At 37.6% G+C, this 21,380-nt stretch overlaps 2 protein-coding genes across 2 annotated transcripts; both read left to right on the forward strand.

Moving 5' to 3' along the window:
- Positions 1–149: 149 nt before the first annotated feature.
- On the forward strand, positions 150–2,824 carry LOC137744780 (F-box protein At5g03970-like). The gene is made up of 2 exons (XM_068484577.1): positions 150–292; positions 1,288–2,824. The coding sequence occupies exon 2, from the start codon at positions 1,296–1,298 to the stop codon at positions 2,511–2,513; it is 1,218 nt and encodes a 405-aa protein (XP_068340678.1). The 5' UTR covers positions 150–292; positions 1,288–1,295; the 3' UTR covers positions 2,514–2,824.
- Positions 2,825–3,278: 454 nt separating this feature from the next.
- LOC137745414 (myosin-11-like) lies at positions 3,279–13,610 on the forward strand. Its single transcript, XM_068485367.1, has 39 exons — positions 3,279–3,306; positions 3,799–3,905; positions 4,127–4,255; positions 4,398–4,541; positions 4,653–4,798; positions 4,892–5,048; positions 5,174–5,232; positions 5,377–5,536; positions 5,636–5,785; positions 5,873–6,009; positions 6,095–6,241; positions 6,365–6,466; positions 6,649–6,706; positions 6,818–6,919; positions 7,104–7,141; positions 7,267–7,393; positions 7,481–7,651; positions 7,821–7,952; positions 8,044–8,153; positions 8,277–8,337; positions 8,429–8,606; positions 8,741–8,946; positions 9,052–9,171; positions 9,426–9,524; positions 9,774–9,995; positions 10,203–10,342; positions 10,578–10,689; positions 10,766–10,813; positions 10,912–11,163; positions 11,266–11,421; positions 11,517–11,723; positions 11,835–11,978; positions 12,106–12,176; positions 12,273–12,372; positions 12,456–12,512; positions 12,589–12,645; positions 12,738–12,818; positions 12,956–13,038; positions 13,316–13,610. Exons 1-39 carry the CDS (start codon positions 3,279–3,281, stop codon positions 13,437–13,439), a joined length of 4,722 nt encoding a protein of 1,573 aa, XP_068341468.1. The 3' UTR covers positions 13,440–13,610.
- The last annotated feature ends 7,770 nt before the right edge of the window (positions 13,611–21,380 follow it).

A 21,380-nucleotide genomic window follows, 5' to 3' on the forward strand; every position in this document is an offset into this window, starting at 1 on the left:
ATCTGAAAATGAATTGAATACTGCTAAACCGTAGTATTTTGTGACAGTTGCAAACCTTTGTTAAAAGGTGTAAATAACCCGAGTAAAGTCTAGTGACGTCACATTCCTACCGAACCATCCTTGAACCGGACCCCTTACTATAAATAGGTGGCCCAAAACCCCCAACCAGTGAGATCAGAAGGCGACAGATTCTCCTATGCAACTGTGAGAGTCCAAACCTCACTCGCCGGAGCTCCTCCTCCTCCTCCGCCCTCGCGGCTCCCGGAATTCATCAAGACGCTCAAGCTCTCAGGTAAGCTCTCTCTCTCTCTCTCTCTTCCTTTGGTTGTAATTTGATGAAATGGGGCAAAAATGGCAGCTTGGAAAACGCAGTTACCGTCTTTCGTTTCGATTCGATTGGTTTAGGGTGTTTTATGTTGTCCTCTTATCAGACCATGCAAGATGAAATCCTTAAGGTTGTCGGAAGTGTTTTTGTTGGGTTTTTCTCGTGAAAGTTTAGGTCTTTTTCCTCATGCAAATGGGTAACCAGATTATGGACGATTCCGCTGTTTCGGTGATAACTAGGTTTCAATTGTTAGAAACTACTTAAAAGTCTAGAACTTGGATTTGTTGCAATTTTCGCAAGGGCGGTGCTATCCACGCACCTATTTTTACTTTTCACACAACCTTTAATTTTAAGCCGTTGGATCAAATGAATTGGAGAAGATCACAGAACAACAATTAACAAGGGTTGTATGGGAGGTAAAAATGGGTGTGTGCATAGCACTACCCTTTCGCAATTCGGATATATGGTTGCGGGGCTCATATGTGTTCAAGCTTGTTCTTTTCCCTTAAGCCCGATTTCTTTCCTGAATAGGCAATGTGAAATTGTAGCAGATATTCTCTTGGGATTTCGTAGTTTTCTTTTAGATTGCATATTTTGCTTACACAGTGTGGGAAAACTTAGAATTATAGAATTTAGGTGAAAATATGAATTTGAAACGTGTTTGATTAATATGCTGCTCTCGGGGTTCTGGTAAAAGATTGGGAATATCGATCAAATTAACGTATGTCATTGCTAGGTTATCATTACTTGGTTCTCCTTGTAAAATGCGTTCTAATTTCCGTTAGTTTATCAGTATTTGTTTGACATGAGCTTTTAAGTGTTTCTAAATATGGACAGCTGGTGACTTTTAGATTTGTATCCTTTTATGTCAATGGAGGTGCTTTAGTTATTGTTTGGCTACACATTTTTAGAACTGCACTGATAAAGCGGAGCATGCTCTCAGCACGTTTTTATGTGTCCAGATGATATTATGACGGGTCAAAAGAGGTCTGCAAATGATGCTCATGAAGTATTCACCTGTGATGATGACATCCTACATGAGATCCTACTCCGTCTGCCAGAGAAATCTGTTTTCAGTTTAATACTCGTATCGAAGAGGTGGCTTCGTGTGATATGTAGCCCTTCTTTTCGATGTGATTACCATGCTCGATGGAAAGTAAATTATCATCTTTTGGGCTTCTTTGTGTGCAACCATCTTTACCTCGGAATATCTAAATATGGCATGCGGCGGCCCTTAACAGAGCCCGCAATTCATTTTTTGTCAGCCTGTGAGGAAGGTGATAATCTAATGGTTTCTGCACCCAAACAGCTTGGTTACTTTCTTGGCACTTCCAATGGCCTTCTTCTTTTTGGCCGCCATCCAATGACATATACCGTGTGGAACCCAGTCAGCAAACAGCTATGCAAACTTCCTCAACCTCAGCAGTTCTATCAAAGTTTGTGCATGGCATTCCTCACTGTCGAAGAGGACTGTTTTAATGACGCAGTCCACTACAAGGTTATTCGGGCAAAATGTAACTGCAGACGGGAATCTAAAACTGTCTCCATTGAGACTTACTCTTCAATCACCGGTACATGGAAGCATTTCACTCTTACTTGCTCTTCAACATTTGCATTGCGTCCTTGGAGAGAGGCTACTGTAGTTAATGGTGTCCTACACTGGTTTGCAACCCAGGGAAACCTAGCCATTTATGATCCACGTCTTGGAAATAGGCGTATAAATCTGCTTAAATTACCAGAAGGGAGGATTTCTCAAGATTATGATGAGTGCGTTCTTGGGCAGTCTTCAGATGGGCTTTTGCAGTATGGTCAGAGCAGTACATCTGGCGTGGAAATATGGGTTCTCGAGGGCGGAGAAAGTAGTTTCTCATCGATCAGCAGAGGCAATGTGCAATCACAGAAGAAGTGGAATTTGAAGTACAGACTAGGTTTCAAGGCGATGTGGAAGCAGAATCCAGACCATGGAAAGCATTCGAAAGAAGCTAAACTTATGGCATTCCTTCATCAGAATTCCGAGTATATCTTCATAAGAGCTGGATGGAACATATATTTCTTTCACCTGAAAAGCCAGAAGCTTAAAGAGATTCGATATCTTGGTCGTGACCCTTCGATTCAATGGGATGACAGCACAGTGGTGCCTTACTATAGACCGTCTTGGCCACGCTCTTCTTTATGTCCCTGGATGTAGACTATGGCTTGCTGAATTGTCATTTCCGACGAGAAAAATGTTTGAAAATCTGCATCATATGGATCCCTGTCGTGGCTTGGGTTTCATTTGAATTTTGTCGTTCTGCAGTTTGAGATGTTCGTGTATATGCGTCAGATGGTGTTTTTTTTTTTTTTTTTTTTTGTTTTGTTAAGGTTTTGTTGTTGTTGTTCGTGAACATGTGATGGAAAGTAGAACATTAGAAAAAGCTTTTGTAATTGTGTAGCAGATGTTTGAGTGTATGTTCCTTTTATTTTTCACAAAAATTTAAGATCGACACGAATCTTTTGTGCTGGCGAGGTCAGCACCTCATCCACGACCGAGAGAATCAACTGACAAAAATAAACACGTACGGCGTGTACACAAAGAAACAAAGAAAAAATGAGTTTGCGGAAATTACTTTTTCGATCCAACAGCACAAACGACGGGTAACAAATTCTTACAAGACATCCGGACACACAAGATTCGAACAACCCCTGGACATGACAGAAGAAATGTGACCGTTAAGGAAAGAGAGAGAAGACTTGGTTAGCAGCCACTAATTGGCGCGAAAAGAGCGGAAATCAAAGCAAAACAAGAGGCCCTTGTGAAGAATGTCCATTCTCTCAATCCACTCGATCCACATTCACTTCCCACACACACAACGCACAACAATCACACAAACAAAAGTTTCCCACCTAGCAAATCGATCGATCTCTCATCCCCATTTCGGTTTTCCTTCACTTTCTTGCCAATTTTCCCGGGAAAATGGAGCTTTCTGGCGCGTTGATCGGACGTTTCTGACCCCCATTAACTTGATTCGTGTTTCGTAGGGAAAGTTTGATGCTTTTGAGAAAAAGGGGTCTCTTTCGCTTATGGTGTTGGTGGAGAGGAACACTTATCAGCTCGAGTTAGGAGCTGATGGTTGTCTAATGTCATGCAGCTCAAATGTTTGATGAAAGTGCTAATGAATTGATGAGCTTTGGATCGGCAGCTTAAAACGAAAAAATGGTATGTGCGGTTTTGGTTGAATTTTCATAAATTTGTAAAGTTTTTTTTGTTTCTTGCTTTAATTTGTAGATTAGATCAGGTTCTCTAATTCAGTTTGAAATTTCGAGTGATTGTTGGAGTCTAAGACAACATCTTCATTAGAAGTTTTGCAGTACATCGAAATTGGGTTTGTTAATTACAAATGATTAAGTTTTCTTTTCGATCAAACATGTGATTGAGTGTTTGTGATACAGAGCGGAAAAATCGTTTAGTGTATGTGTTGGCTTGTGGTTAACAGACTGGGAACCTGTTGCTTCTTCTCAAGGGAAAGAAACAAATTATGAGATAACTCTAACGGCACAATTTATGAGACAACTCAAAGGAAGCATTGTGCAAGAGAGACAAGTGCGCTAACCATCACACTATACTTTTGGTGGTGGGCATAGCTAACATAGACTTCATAGATAAGCAACAACAATAGGACAAAGGCGTTGGCCGCATATTAAGCCATAATTCATATAAAAGCCATTCAAATTAGTCTTCAGAAATGGTTATCAGTGAATTTTGTGTGTTTTTATGGCACTTTATTCGTATATCTATTCATACTTTAATATCTTCATCTACAGGGAACACCAGTGAATATCATTGTAGGTTCTCAAGTCTGGGTTGAAGACTCAGAATTGGCCTGGATTGATGGCCAAGTGTCAAAGATTACAGGACAAGAAGCTGAGATCGAGAGTAGCAATGGGAAGAAGGTAAACTCTTTTTACTAAATTTGATATATTTCCTTCTGAATATATATTTGGGTCTTTGAAATTTGTTTATTTTAAGAAAATCTTCTAGTATTATATAATTGTACTCTAACGAGATTCCTGTTCACTTTTTTGTGCTATTAAGATGGTTGTCAAATTGGCGAAAATATATCCAAAAGATATGGAAGCTCCTGCTGCTGGAGTTGATGACATGACAAAGCTATCTTATCTGCATGAGCCTGGAGTTTTGCAGAATTTAAAAACTAGATATGAACTTAATGAAATCTATGTACGTGTTCTACCCTTCATTTTAATTTACTTACAGAGTTTTTATTCAAATTAGGAATTCTTATTCTCTATAATCCTGCAATAATATATGCCTCTGTTGCTATCATGATAGACTTATACTGGAAATATCCTTATTGCCATTAATCCATTCCAAAGACTGCCGCATCTCTACGATGGTCACATGATGCAACAATACAAGGGCGCGCCATTTGGAGAACTAAATCCTCATGTTTTTGCAGTTGCAGACGTTGCATATAGGTTACCTTCATTCCTTATGTGCATGCTATGCTATGTATTGCTCCATACGATCAATAAACCGAATATTTAAAGTTAATTCTTTGAAAAAACCAGGGCGATGATCAATGAGGGAAAAAGCAATTCAATTCTGGTCAGTGGTGAAAGTGGAGCAGGTAAAACTGAGACCACAAAAATGCTTATGAGGTACCTTGCGTTTCTAGGTGGCCGGGCTGCAACTGAAGGACGGACAGTTGAACAGCAAGTTCTTGAAGTACGATTTCTATCCTACCTTTGATCAGCATTGATATTAAGCTTCGATAACTCCATTTTATCTTCTCTATGTCAAGCTCTATTAGTTTCTTATGAAATTCTTATGGCGTTCTTTTCTGAGTGCAGTCAAATCCAGTTCTGGAAGCATTTGGCAACGCTAAAACTGTTAGAAATAACAATTCTAGGCAAGATGATATCAAGCTAGTACATATTTGTGTCAAATTTGTCTTGGTTTGAACAGTCATTTTACTGGCATAATTTACTTTTCCTGAATTATTATCATGTTCAGATAAATTCACGTGGTATTCTTTTTGTTTGTATTGGTGCAGTCGTTTTGGTAAATTTGTTGAAATTCAATTTGATAAGCAAGGAAGAATCTCAGGAGCAGCCATTAGAACCTACCTTCTGGAACGGTCTCGTGTTTGCCAAGTTTCTGATCCTGAACGGAACTACCACTGCTTCTACCTTCTTTGTGCTGCACCACAGGAGGTAAGATCCTGTAGGAACCAGACATCGATTAAGACAATCAAAGTATTGCTGCAAATTTCCGCTCTTAAACTTCGAGCTAATATTTGTTTATGTTGACAGGAAATTGAGAAATACAAGTTGGCAAATCCCAAATCATTTCACTATCTTAACCAGTCACGTTGCTATGAACTGGTTGGTGTAAGTGATGCTCATGATTATCTTGCCACAAGGAGAGCTATGGATATTGTTGGAATAAGTGCTAAGGAGCAGGTAAGGCCTCTTCTTAATTTCATTTTAACGTGGAACCTAGAAAGACTGTCATCTCACACCCTTCTTTTTCTTCTCTCTCTCCCTTAGGAAGCTATTTTTAGAGTAGTTGCTGCAATTCTTCACCTCGGAAATATTGAGTTTTCCAAGGGCTCGGAAGTTGATTCGTCAGTTCCAAAAGATGATAAAGCAAAGTTCCATCTTAAGATGACTTCAGAGCTTCTCATGTATGTATTCTTCGGGGTTTTACCCATGTAATCTGTTTCCAGTCTGTTTTCATATTGTTATAGTGTGATAATAACATTACCTCAGGTGTGACCCTGATGCATTGGAGGATGCATTATGTAAGCGTGTCATGATCACGCCTGAAGAAGTTATCAAGAGAAGTCTTGATCCTCAAAGTGCAGCAATTAGCCGCGATGGTTTAGCAAAGACAGTATATTCTCGATTGTTTGATTGGTTGGTTACTATAGCTTAAAACATCATCAGATTTACATCTGGTTTATGAATAAATTTTCTATTAACCACGAGAAGCATATTGGAGTGAGAATTAAATGCTGATATGGTTCTAAATTTATACAGGTTGGTGGACAAAATTAACGTCTCAATTGGACAAGATGCTACCTCGAAATCGCTGATTGGGGTCCTTGATATCTATGGTTTTGAAAGTTTTAAGACCAATAGGTAACAACTATTAAGCATAATACCGCACTTAGAGTACTTGAAGTTCTGTGCATACGTGCATTCTGTGTCTTTTTGAGTAAAAAAAGAAACTGAAAATGCACTAATAAAGACATTTCATATCAAAAACTCGTCATGCGTTGATGGTATTCCACAACTTAATTTTAGCTTATCAACCTGTGCAGTTTTGAGCAGTTCTGCATTAATTTCACAAACGAGAAATTGCAGCAACATTTCAATCAGGTAATGGCTCAGATCATGTTGAACTCTTGCTTTCTCTATTTTTAGCTCTTAGGTTATTGTTCCTGTTATTATTATTTTAATTTAAATTAAGTTTTTCCTGTATATTTTCAGCACGTCTTCAAGATGGAACAAGAAGAATACACAAAAGAGCAGATTGATTGGAGCTACATTGAGTTTGTCGATAATCAAGACGTTTTGGATCTTATTGAAAAGGTTATTCCTTCTATTCCTTCATATACATCCACCTACACGATCACCTACCTATATATATAGTTACACACACACACACACACACACACACACACAATCACTACTGGAATATTCAGATATTCAGTAATATTAATCAACAGTCAATTTTATCCTTACAAGTTTTCACATATGATGCTTCCTTTCACAGAAACCTGGCGGAATAGTCGCTCTCCTTGATGAAGCTTGGTGAGCTATTATTCCTCTGTTCATTCTTCCTTAAATGCAAGGCCGTTAACGTTTTGCATTTAACTTTTATTTGTCTCTCTTTTCTTCATTCTTGTTGACTGCTTTTGTTTCTTTTCTATTTCCAGCATGTTTCCCAAGTCAACCCATGAAACATTTGCAAATAAGCTTTATCAGACATTCAAAACTCACAAGCGCTTTATAAAGCCAAAACTTTCTCGCACGGATTTTACCATTGCTCATTATGCTGGAGAGGTAAATTATACGAAGTCAACACTTTCTAATAATATAATATAGGATACTTTTACATTCCGGTTTTAACTTGGGAACACTTTGTTACAGGTCCAATATCAGTCTGACCAATTTTTGGACAAAAACAAGGACTATGTGGTTCCTGAACATCAAGATTTGTTGGGTGTTTCCAAATGTCCTTTCGTGGCAGGCCTTTTCCCTCCACTTCCAGAGGAGACAGCCAAATCTTCCAAGTTTTCTTCGATTGGCTCTCGTTTTAAGGTACATTGATATTAGCTTGGTGAGCATGAAGGTCGACTTAACCCTAGATAATCAACTATCAACCTAAAGCTACATGCAAAGCTCTCGTGTGGTTTCCTTTATATTCTGGAATGTCAACTTCTGCTGCAAGAAGTTGAAACTTAAATTTTGTACGTTTTAAATTGTGCAGCTTCAACTACAATCGTTAATGGAAACCCTAAACTCTACAGAACCTCACTATGTCAGATGTGTAAAGCCAAATAATTTTCTAAAACCAGCCGTGTTTGAGAACGTCAACATTATGCAGCAACTGCGCTGTGGTGTAAGTAAAATGTGTTCCTTTTCCCTTTTACTTTCTTTAAAAAAGGATTTCATGTTTTTCTTCCAGATGTTAATGACAGTTTCCCTTGTAGGGTGTTTTAGAGGCAATCCGTATTAGCTGCGCTGGCTACCCTACTCGAAAACCCTTTTTCGAATTCATAAACAGATTTGGACTTCTTGCACCAGAGGTCTTGGAAGGAAAGTAAGTATTATCTCTAAGGATTTTCAGTTCGAGAGGGGAGAGAAATTTTTTTCGACATAACGTTTCGACTTTCTGATTAAACTCTGTGGATCTGCATTCTGAGCCTGTTTTACTTTTGAGCAGCTACGACGAGAAGGTTGCATGCACTAAGATTCTCGAAAAGAAGGGTCTTAAAGGGTTTCAGGTAACTAGTGGTGTTCCTCATATAGGTGTAAATATAGCTAATGGTCTTCATCCAATCGCATACTGATGGTAGAGACATTTTTTTATTGCAGATAGGTAAAACAAAGGTATTCCTGAGGGCTGGTCAGATGGCTGAGTTAGATGCACGAAGAGCCGAAGTACTCAGTACTGCAGCTAAAACTATACAGCGGCGTGTACGAACCCATTATGCTCGGAAACGGTTTATTGCACTGCGACAGGCGACCATAGTTATGCAATCGATATGCAGAGGTGAGCCAGAGAGCATCTTAGCAGAAGGATTAGTCATGGTTTCCCTGCACATTCTTTTCTTACATAATATTTTAGGGTCGTCGATCAACATGCGAATTTAAATTGTTTCTATGTTTGTTTGGTATGACTTACAGGAAGCCTGGCTGGCAAAGTCTTCCACGGCATGAAAAGAGAGTCAGCTGCCGTGAAAATTCAGAAGAACCTACGTAAACACCAAGCCAGAACAACTTACAACAAGCTCCATGTCTCTGTTCTTGTCGTGCAGACAGGTTTAAGAGCAATGGCTGGACGTAAACAGTTCAGATTTAAAAGGCAAACCAAAGCAGCAACCATTGTTCAGGTTGTATACAAAATATCTTGTAACTTGCAAGATTTGTTTTGTTTTAATGACATGAAACATTACTGATTTCCTATTGCAAAACAAAAATCTACATGAAAATTGCAGGCGGTGTGGCGTTGTCATAAAGCTGCCAAATACTTTAAGCGGCTCAAGAGGGGTTCAGTAGTTGCACAGTGCCGAATGAGGGGGAAAATCGCAAGGAAGGAACTTAGGAAGCTCAAAATGGTAAGCATTAAACTCTCTCTAGGCATTGCTTTCGTGAAAAAATTATCAAATTCATAGGCTAGCAACCAAGATGAGAGGAATACATAAAATTTAGTGTGTACAGGCAGAGCATAGTTTCTGTCAAATACTGCAGATTATTGCCATAAATAGTAGTACGTACACTTTCCCTTTCAAGCTGACATTTTAAAATCTTCTTCTTACGTATGTATGTCTTTTTTCTTTACGATATTCACATTATCTCCAATTTTCTGCAGGCTGCAAGGGAAACAGGAGCACTTAAGGAAGCAAAAGATGCACTGGAAAAACGAGTGGAGGAACTAAATTGGCGACTACAGTTGGAAAAACGTTTAAGGGTAAATTCGATGTCTTTCAGAGCAATTTTGTTTGGCAGAGAAAATGCTGTGGACGTCTGATGAATATTTTCATCTCATGTCCCACGGCCGAAAACTACTATGCTAATGCATTGGTGTACTTTCCACGATGAATATGATAGGAAATTCCTTGTTCAACATCCGTCTTAATATTTTCGTAGAATATTTTCTTCTAATTTAGGTAATTTATGCAAAACAAATTCATGCTAAAAGCTTGTGTCATGTTTGCAGACTGACCTAGAAGAAGCAAAAGCACAAGAGATAACGAAATTGCAGAACTCATTGCAAGAAATGCAGACCAAACTTGATGAATCAAACGCATTGATTGTGAAGGAACGAGAGGCTGCAAAGAAGGCTATTGAAGAGGCACCTCCTGTGGTTCAGGAAACCCAAGTTATGGTTGAGGACACTGAAAAAGTTGAATCTCTAACTGCAGAAGTTGACAGTTTAAAGGTACGAATGTTCTGTCCAATAAACAGCTCCTATAATACTTTGTCTCACATAATTCTGTGTTTGCAAGACTTTTAACATGTTTCGCACTGTTCTATCATGCGTTATCGTCATTTATTTGTTCATATATGTAGCGACAGATTTTGATCTTTTCATTTAGTTCTTCTTGACCTTGGTTTTTTTCTACCTAACACGTCCCCACCTCACCAGGCCTCTATGGAGTCAGAGAAACAAAGAGCAGAAGAAAATGAAAGAAAATATAATGAAGCTCAAACATCGGGCGAAGAACGACGCAAAAAATTAGAAGAAACAGAGAAAAAAGTTAGTCAGCTCCAGGAAAATTTGACCAGGTAATATGACACTAAAGCATGAGTTTTCTGATGCAGAGCATCAAAATGCACGTCCTTGTATGTGCATTTGAGACGATAATTACAAAATTGTTCTCAATATCTTACTCCGAACAAGTTTTAAACTCGTGTAGTATTTAAGTTCAAACCGATAAGTACATATTGGAGAGAAATGATATACCAACTTTAGCTTTCCTGATGTGGTTTGTTTACTGGAAATTCAAACTTCATTGATTAGGCTAGAAGAGAAGCTTGCCAATTTAGAATCAGAAAATCAAGTATTACGCCAACAAGCTGTGTCCATGACGCCTAATAAATTCCTTTCAGGACGGTCCAGATCAACTATTCAGGTAAATTTCAATGTAAATCATGGATTTCTATGATGTTCAGATGCTTAAGATTTTCTTATTGTTTGATAATTGGCAGAGGGCAGCTGAAAGTGGTCATATTCCAGGGGATGCAAAGACAGCTCTGGTAAGTTTCCGTTAAACTTCAAGTATTAACCTACAAAAAAGGCAATTTGATGCAGTAAAACTCTTCACTTATGCTAATGTCCCGATAAAATGGATCAGGAAATGCATAGTCCTTCAATAAATCACAGGGAGTCGGAATTGGAGGATAAGCCTCAGAAATCACTAAATGAAAAACAGCAAGAGAACCAGGAGTTGCTCATTCGATGCATCGCACAACACCTGGGCTTTGCAGGGAACAGGCCTATTGCTGCCTGCATCATATACAAATGCCTTTTGCAGTGGAGATCATTTGAAGTTGAGCGGACTAGCATTTTCGATAGGATTATTCAGACCATAGGGAATGCCATTGAGGTTTGGAACTCCCATCCTTAACCCTTCTGGTATTTTGGTTTTCCGTTTCTTCATAACACAAAACGAACCTGTTTAACTTGAATATTACCACTTGGAATTTAGACCCAGGATAACAACGATATCTTGGCCTATTGGCTATCCAATGCCTCAACACTTCTATTACTACTCCAGCGCACACTGAAAGCAAGCGGTGCTGCTGGAATGGCACCCCAGCGACGTCGATCATCATCAGCTACTCTGTTTGGAAGGATGACACAAGTAATTCATCGTCTCTCGTCAGACATTGAATATTTTCTAGTCATAAATCTTCATTTCTTCAGTTGCTTCACATTTTTTCTATTGTTTTCCTCTAGAGTTTCCGTGGAGCCCCACAAGGTGTTAATATTTCCTTAATCAATGGTGGAATGAGTGGCGGAGTGGACTCTTTACGGCAAGTTGAAGCCAAGTACCCAGCTTTGCTTTTCAAACAGCAACTTACAGCATATGTAGAAAAGATTTACGGGATGATTCGAGATAATTTGAAGAAAGAGATTTCTCCTTTGCTTGGATTGTGCATCCAGGTCCAGTAAATTGTTCACCTACAAACTAGAAAACTAGAAAACAATTTATCGAGAGAAAAATTGTGCTTCCATGATTTTTCAAAACTTAGTACTAAATCCGTAAACTAACAGGCACCAAGAACTTCCAGGGCAAGCTTGGTCAAAGGATCGTCGCGATCAGTTGCCAACACTGAGGCCCAGAGAGCTTTGATTGCTCACTGGCAAGGGATTGTCAAGAGCCTCGGAAACTTCTTAAATACTTTAAAAGCAAATCATGTTAGTACTCTTTCCCCCCTCCTCTTAAGATTCATACTCACTTGATCTTTCTGATTTTCGTTTCTTCAACTTTTGTGAAGTATTTTGCCAAGGATCTTTCTTAGACATGCGTTGTTCCTTTCTATAGGTACCACCATTTTTAGTTCGTAAGGTGTTCACGCAAATATTCTCCTTCATCAATGTTCAGCTATTCAACAGGTATCGTCATAAGCCCAAATTTGAGGTTGTCTTGTTTGTATGCTACTTAGCACTAAACTTATCGTAATATCTTCCATGTATTTTCTATCCCCGCAGTCTTCTATTAAGACGAGAATGCTGTTCATTTAGTAATGGTGAATATGTTAAAGCTGGGTTGGCTGAACTGGAGCATTGGTGCTATAAGGCAACAGATGAGGTACCCACCGTACCTTAAATTTAATTCCTTTACTGTTCGATAACTGATATACCGACCAACTTACTAAATAAACGAAAATGCAGTATGCAGGATCAGCTTGGGATGAACTCAAGCATATTCGGCAGGCTATTGGATTCCTGGTATCTTTCATTGTATTCTACTTCTACAAATGAACAAATGGTGAAGTTGTCCTGAAATTTATGTTTTTTTGTTCAGGTCATACATCAAAAACCGAAAAAGACACTTGATGAAATTAGCCATGACCTATGCCCGGTAAGTGATGTGTATATAAGGATACAATAAACATCTCAAAGTCTATCAACTCTCCCTCGAATCTCATTTGACACAACTTACTCTTTTAACAGGTCCTCAGTATACAGCAGCTATATCGTATAAGTACAATGTACTGGGATGACAAATATGGCACGCATAGCGTGTCCTCGGATGTAAGTTTTTATGGATGCCATTACTCAACTAGATTTGAGTCATCTTCGTCACAAGGCAGTACAATAAATTAGAATATAATGACAAACATGCATCCACAAACTAACTTGTCCATTCCTTTTTCCAATGGCACGTCCAGGTTATATCGAATATGAGAGTGCTGATGACAGAAGATTCCAACAACGCAGTCAGTAATTCTTTCCTGCTGGATGACGATTCCAGGTTATGACAACATTCAATCATGTCTTCGCCGTTATTCATTCTTTCTTTATCGACTCTTCCTCTTCTTTACATCCCGTTTCATTAGTTTTTCCTCGTCAAACTGATATGTTCGTGTTTTACTAAGATTTCGGTTACTTGTAAATTTAGTATCCGAAAAATGAGACATTGCATCAACCCTGCATTGTTTCGTAGTGCTTGTTATCATCGCTGAACACATTTGCTTCCATGTTTACCTATAATCCTAGCCATTCGACTGACACTAGACTTTACACTGCAGCATTCCATTCTCCGTTGATGACATATCAAAGTCGATGGAGCAAATAGACATCTCCGACATTGAACCACCACCGCTCATTCACGAGAACTCAGGCTTTAGTTTCTTGTTGCCGCGCGCAGATTGAGTCTCGGTCTCTCTACGATGAGCCTAGCTATGGGGTTGTACATTGTTCATGAATCATCATTTCTTTGCCCCACAGATTTTTCTTTTGAATCTACATTTTAGTTGCTTAAATTAATTTCCTCAAATGGGGATGCTTTAGCTCCCAATCCCCACCAAATGTAAGTTGAATATATTTTTCCTTCTTTTGTTGTAAAACTAGCTGATATTAGGGAAAGAAATTAATGGCTTAGAGCATTTTTTTTTTTTTAATTAAATTCATCAAATTCTCATCCAAAAACTTCGTCATGTATTTATAATTTTGGTATGGAAATCTTCGCATCCATGGTGAAGACGATAATCCTAAAAACGAAATTGATTACTACACGCCATTTTCATTTCCGACGTACCCTTCTTATTATCAGATTAAACAAATCAAAAGACAATCCAAGGCCTAAAACTAAAAGTACCGCGTAAAAAGTGAACAAAAAATGCGCGGAAATCATTTTTCGTTAAAAAAAAAAAATCAGGGTGCATGAAAAGGGCTAGAGCTGAGAGAGCTCAGTTTGAGAACGACCCGTCGTTTATCCATTAATTGCTGCCATTTCAATTGTCCATCGACTCCATTACTCATTAGCATGTTCTTCCCTTTCCGTTCCCCTTTTTTTCTTTTTTTCTTTTTTTTATCAATATGTCACTTTTTATGTATATTTTTGTTTTTTTAATCAAATTCTTCACTCTTTTGTTGGTCATAAGTTGGATCTTTGAATGTTGAACCGTTAGATAAAAATTAATTAATATTTGTCAGCCAGTCTGAAAATTTAAGCATAAATTGATTTTATAGTTGAGACCAAATAAGAAAATGAAACAAGGGAACAATTAATTAGCAAAGGTTATAGCAAATTGGTTTTACAGTAGAACTTTAACTTCTTTTATGGTATTGGAGTGTATTATACTATGTGTGAAGCGTGACGTTCTTTACATCATTATGTTATCCATGTGCTAGGTTTGAGAATTCGCTGCACACATGAGGCATGTGCGGAAAATATTAATCTCACATAAAAAATGAAAAGAGATATTGTGTGTACATATAAATAATTGAACTATTTTCTATATTACTAATTGATTTTCGATGAAACCCAAGAAAGACACATTTGAAGATAAACGAACAGGAAATCTGAGTCAAATTATTGACCCAATTAAAGATGATCCATGTCCTTATCCATCTAGATAATTGCTTTTAATTGGAAGGGGATCCTCTCTGGATACCTTCCTCCTAATCTACCAAGTTTGGGGATCTGAACCATTGAAATTTGATCAAACGACTAAAATTATTATAACTTTTTAAGTGGGCCCTTGTTTATAGCTGTTAGATTAAATTTCAATGGTCCGGATCTCCGAATTTGATGAATTATGAGAACGAGATTCGAAGATAATCCATTTCCCTTTTAATTGGTCATTGGAGATTGCTTTAAAACAATTATATATTATCTTAGTTTAGTTATTTATAATTAATTTATACATATTTTAATTTTAAGCTACAATGATTGATTGCTTAATTAGAGACAAAGTCAAAGATGGAAATACATGATATTCTCTGCATGACCTGACTAGAAGGGCTTGTGCTGTGTTGTGACAAGGACCGGAGATAATAGCTTGACCACAACATAGTATTTGGCATGTGGTCAATTAGTATTGTGTTTGTGTGGAAAAAGAACCACCTCTAAAGTCTGTCTCCTTACCCTAAGTGACCCAATTGCTTTGCTTTCTGCATTTGTTACGTCAGTTTATGTCGGAATTGAATCTGTTTCGAATCTTAATGTTTGGAGTTTAAAGGTCAATTTATCCGGATCGTACAAATTAAATTCAACAGTTCACATTAACTTATTTTTCTGGCCCATCATATAAAATTAACGACTCTGATTTCTTTACACACCAATCAACGGCCTAGATAATTTGATTCCTAAACTCCGAACACTAAAATCCGAAGCAGATCTAATTTCATTTATGACGAGATGGTGTTCTATTCTAAATGATTCTTATTCACGAGAAAGGGGTTTGAATTCAAACGCAAGAATAACACACTAGAAACAAGACACATTGAAGGGAAAACTAAGTGACAACTGTCGAATTTTATCCGAAGCAAAGGTAAAAGGTGAAGTTGTGAGAATTAGAAAACGGTAATTTTAAGAGAGTTTTAATGGAAACGACTTTTTAAAATTTTTATTAATAAAAAATCATCCACTAATTTTATTTAATAAAAAAATTAAATTTTAATAAAAAAAGACTGAAGTTTTAATAAAAATAATAAAAATTTAACATAATAATTAAAAAACAAAAATTAAAAAACAAAATTTGACGGACACGTCGCATCACTTAGTCATACACACTTTTCCTCCCTCATTTTTCCTTCATCATTATTAGCTTCTCTCTCTCTCTCTCCTCACATATTCGATATTCCCATCAAATTTCTCTCTCTTCTCATCACACCCATTCATATCAACTTTTTTTTTCTTTCTTTTATCTCATCTCTAATATCATTCTACTATCGCTCCATAAATATTACAATTTTTACTTTTTATTTTATTGTATGTTTATTTGATATTGTTTCATAATTGTTTTGGAACAAACTAAGTAATAATATTACAAGACAAAAAATAAAGAAAATTTTTCATTTTTCAGTTTGATAAACAATGCTTATTTTTATTTCGAAATGGTGATTTAACTTTAGTTTGGACAATTTTTTAAGTTTGTGTCATGTCAAGTTAACACTAGTTATTTTTACAATTGAACATTGATTATTTTTAGAATTGAACACTGATTATATTTAGAACTTAACACTAACTATTTCTCAAACCAAATAATGACTACCTCTTAAACCGAACACTAATACTATCACTATTTCTTAAACTGAACACTGACTATTTTGCAAACTGAATACTGACTATTTCTTAAACTGAACACTAATACTATCATTATTTCGTAAACTAAACATTGACTATTTCTTAAATTGAACACTATTACTATCACTATTTCGTAAATTAAACACTAACTATTTCTTAAACCAAACACTTATATTATCACTATTTCGTAAGCAAAACACTAACTATTTCTTGAACCAAACACTACTATTATCATTATTTCTTAAACTGAACACTAATACTATCACTATTTCGTAAACTGAATATTGACTATTTCTTAAACTAAATACTAATATTATCACTATTTCGTAACCTAAACACTAACTATTTCTTAAACTGAACACTAGTACTATCACTATTTCATTAACCATGGTAGAGAAAACAATGGACAACAGACGAAGCTCAACTGGAAAATGCACACTAGCATCTATGGTTTTGGGGGCCAAGAAATTAGTGGCCAATGGTTTGAAAAATAAACTTGGAAAAGGCATGTCATCAACATTAACTAGATACAAATGATTAGTTGTTATACTAATTAATGGATGAGTCGTGAACATTCTAACAATGAATTGCAAACCCAAATAATTATCCTATACACGAGAATGTCATCAAAAGTATTATGATGGTCGAATATCTTCAGGAAATATCTTCCAAAGCAATTAGTCGTTTAAGTCTGAAGAGAACAGATCTTTCTCTAATTTTAAGAAAGATGAGAGCCTATTCCATTCTCACAAAAAGTTCAAATAGGAAATCTTCAATTAAGATTATTATAGGAGATCGTTTATTACATTTTCGTTGAAAATGACATGTTTATTACATTTTCGTTGAAAAGGGGGAGAATGGGAACATGAGGGGAGCATTGAAAGTACTAACTATCATCATTAAAGCTCCTAAACATGAAATAAAGAAAGAGGAAGGAGGCACGTGAGGCTATGAGGCTAGGGTTTGAAGCTACTAAAGAAAATAATAATAAAAGGTGTGGGTTGTTGCAATAGATATGGTAAGTTTACAGAATTTGCCATGCACACGCTTTTGTGAGGTTATTTTTTATTTTTTATTATTTTCTTTTTTTTTGTCCTTATCATTAAATAAAATTATAGAGTGGTTTTTGGTTAAAATGCAAACTTTTGAATTTTTTTCGTTAGTTTTCCTTAAATAATCATGAGTAACTCATCTTTTGCTTTCAACACGGAAAAAACTTAAAATGATCATCCATATTTTTTCATAATTATACTTTACTCAAATGGTTTATCCATATTTTTTTAGAATTGCAATGCATGCGCCCGTGAGAGAGGGAGGAAACAGAGGGGGACTAAGTACTAGTTTGATACTGCTTAACTTTAAAAAAAAGCAGGTATGAAAAAAAGCACCTAGTTTTTTTGTGTTTGGTAAACTTTCAAAATTAGTTTTTTTTTTTCATAGTTTTGGGTGAAAAAAAAGGCAAAGCAGCAAAACCCAGCTTTGTAAAACCAACTTTTTATCACAATACACGAGTGAATAGTCCCATTAAATGAATTTTTCAAAATGGCAACCTTACCTTCTCTTTCTCCTTCATCCCAGTTCTGGACTCCACCCCCTTTTCTCCAGTCGCTCTTCGGCGCCATACTACCTAGATTCACCAGCCCATCCCCTCCATCTCTTCTTACTCCCCAGATTCGCCACCCCATCTTTCTCCCAATCCCCACCAAATACACCCATCGGCACCTTGTAGACCATGATCCCAACCCACTCCCCGCTAGATGATAACCCAGATCCCACCCACCCATCCACCGCTGCACCTTCCAAAACATGTAATGCCCTGGAAATCGAAATGCAAGAAATATAAATGGGAGTGAGGACGAAGGTTCCAGATCGCCAGAACTGAAAGAGAAATGCAAAGGGACGAAGGTGGGTGAGGATTTTGAAATTTCAGGAGGGATCATTGATGAAAATAGAAGAAAAGGCAAAAACATTTTGGCAGAACGAAATATAAAGAAAAAAGAATAAAAAAGCTAGAAACAAAGGGAAACAAAGAAAAAAGGAAAAAGGAAACAGTCGTGAACTTTTTGGCAGAAAGAAAAAGAAAGAAGGAAAAAGAAAGGAAGAAAAGCCCATAAGTTTTTTTTTTTTTGTCATTTTACACAATTACAGCTGTTTTATATAAATATTTATTAAACATTATAACACTGTTTTTTTTTTATTATTAAAAGCATTTTTACAATTATCATTACCAAACACTTTACTGCTTTATTTCACAGCTACTTATTCTTACAGCATAGCAGAAGCAGTTTCTTTTCAAAGCACATCAATATCAAACTAACCCTAATTGACTGCATCCATCATCAAAATTGATAACTGTGTAGAAAACCAAGATCCACAGTTTCTAAATATCTCTCATATATTGATTAATCAGATAATCTTACAATGATGCAGCAGTGTATATATAGACAGTACACTGCTCTTACAATTACAATTATATCCCTGTCTAATCTATTTATTTACATAAGAATCATAACAAACATTTAACTGATTTTACTTGACTCTTTACACCCCCTCAAGCTGAACTTGGAGGCATCAAAAGGTCCAAGGGCAAGCTTGGATTGCAGATACAGAAACCTAGATTTAGACAGAGATTTGGTATGAATATCAGCTAACTGATCTTGAGAACACACATACTGGACTTTGAGTAGATTAGCAAGGACCAACTCTCGAATATAATGGTAATCAAGTTCAATATGCTTGGTGCGAGCATGAAAGACTGGATTGGATGCAAGGGATATGGCAGACAGATTATCACACCAGAGAGAAGGGACTTGAGGAAGCTGGAGACCAAGATCTTTGAACACTTTGCAAATCCAGGTGATTTCAGCGGCTGTGTGCGCTAATGATCTGTATTCGGCTTCAGTGGAGGAACGAGCAACCGTGGGTTGCTTCTTAGCACTCCAGCTAATAAGATTGGATCCCAGAAATATGCAATAGCCACTAGTAGATCGACGATCAAATGGACAGCCAGCCCAATCAGCATCAGAATAGGCAGTAAGATGAACATTACCTTTCGTGAACCACAAACCATGACTGACTGTGGCTTTGAGGAATCTGAGAATACGTTTGGCTGCTTGAAGATGGGGTTCGCGGGGAGCATGCATAAATTGACAGACTTGATTGACAGCAAAGGATAAATCAGGTCGTGTCCAAGTTAAGTATTGCAAAGCACCCACAATAGATCGGTATTCTGCTGGATCAGGTAACAAGGGACCAGTGTGATCGAGTTTGAGAGAGCCAAGAGGAGTGAGGCATGGTTTAGCACCATCCATGCGGGTCTTGTGAAGTAAGTCAAAAATATACTTGCTTTGATGTAAGAAAAGACCAGCAGCAGATCGCTGAACCTCAAGACCCAAAAAATAGTGCAAAGGGCCTAAATCCTTCACGGGAAAAACAGTACTTAGTGTCTGAATGAACCGTTGACAAACTGCAGGATTTGGACCGGTGACAAGTATGTCATCGACATACACCAAGACAAAAACAGGAACAGATTCTTGGAGCACAAATAAAGAAGCATCAGATTGAGATTGATGAAAACCCAAGGACTGAAGTACGGCAAATAATTTGTCAAACCAGGCCCGAGGGGCTTGTTTCAATCCATACAAGGATTTACGAAGCTTGCAGACATGAGTCGGATAATTGGGATCACTGAAACCAGGAGGTTGCTGCATGTAGACATCTTCTTGAAGGTCACCGTGCAGAAAAGCATTACTGATATCCAATTGATTGAGAAACCAGTCATATTGAACTGCAAGAGATAGAAGAATCCGAATGGTGACAGGTTTTGCAACAGGACTAAAGGTTTCCTTGTAATCCAAACCAGCTTGCTGATGAAATCCTTTGGCCACAAGCCGAGCTTTGTAACGGTCTATAGTACCATTCGGATGTTTCTTAACTCGAAACACCCACTTACATCCAACAATATTTTGTTGGGAGGTAAAAGGAACGAGAGACCAAATGCCGGTGGACTGCAGAGCATTTAGTTCATCCTGCATAGCAGCCCTCCAGTGAGCATGTTTTGAGGCCTGAAGATAAGTGGTGGGAAGAATATCAACCGTATCAGGTAAAGGGTGTTTGGTGGCGGAGTAGGCTTTCGGTTTAGAGATACCAGCTTTGGATCTAGTGAGCATAGGATGAGTATTAGGGGCAGAAGAAGGATTCACTGAAACATCAACAGGTACTGGAACATCAACAGGTACTGGAAGATCCCCAGGAGGTACTGGAACATCAACAGGTACTGAAGGATCCGCTGGAGATACAGGAACATTAACAGATACTAGAGGATGCACGGGAGGTACAGAGTGAGCAGCAGGTATTGTGAATTGCAGATTTACAGATGAATTCATTGGAGAAGTATCAGCAAGAACATGAGGTGCACCAGGAAAGTCAGATGATAAACTCTGAAAGGGAAAGGTAGTCTCGTCAAAGAGTACATGCCGAGAGATATATACCCGTTGTGTAACTGGATCAAGACAACGATACCCCTTGTGTTGAAGACTGTACCCAAGGAAAACACAGGATTTACTCTTGCTGGCCAACTTAGATGTAGTATAAGGTTTGAGCCAGGGATAACAACAGCAACCAAAAATCTTGAGTCGAGAATAATCTGGAGGAGTGCCAAAGAGGAGTTCCCAAGGGGACTGCAGTACACCACCAAGGGGAAGGCGATTAATAAGATATGTAGCAGTGGAAAAAGCTTCAACCCAAAACATATGAGGCACTTGAGATTGCACGAAGAGTGTACGAGCAGTTTCAACTAAATGACGATGTTTCCGTTCAACACATCCATTCTGCTCAGGAGTATGAGGACAGCTAAACTGTTGCAAAATGCCATGAAGTTTAAGAAAATTCTGAAATTGATGACTGGTAAACTCACCCCCTGAATCAGAGCGAACAACTTTTATTTTATTACCAATAGTGTTCTCTACATAGGACTTGTACTCCACAAAAGTTGAAAATACAGACGACTTGGACTTTAAGGGAAAAAACCAACTATACTTGCTGTGATCATCAACAATAAGCAA

The sequence above is a fragment of the Pyrus communis genome, chromosome 9 (assembly GCF_963583255.1).
Source record: "Pyrus communis chromosome 9, drPyrComm1.1, whole genome shotgun sequence".
In the NCBI taxonomy this organism is placed as follows: Eukaryota; Viridiplantae; Streptophyta; class Magnoliopsida; order Rosales; family Rosaceae; genus Pyrus; species Pyrus communis.

Bases quoted from the DNA above. Each gene is read 5' to 3' on its own strand.
- LOC137745414 (XM_068485367.1), top strand. From the start codon at position 3,279: ATGGAGCTTTCTGGCGCGTTGATCGGAC. The intron at 4,799-4,891 runs GTTACCTTCATT...TGAAAAAACCAG, and splicing joins GTTGCAGACGTTGCATATAG to GGCGATGATCAATGAGGGAA. The intron at 6,920-7,103 runs GTTATTCCTTCT...TTCCTTTCACAG, and splicing joins TTTTGGATCTTATTGAAAAG to AAACCTGGCGGAATAGTCGC.
- LOC137744780 (XM_068484577.1), top strand. From the start codon at position 1,296: ATGACGGGTCAAAAGAGGTCTGCAAATGATGCTCATGAAGTATTCACC.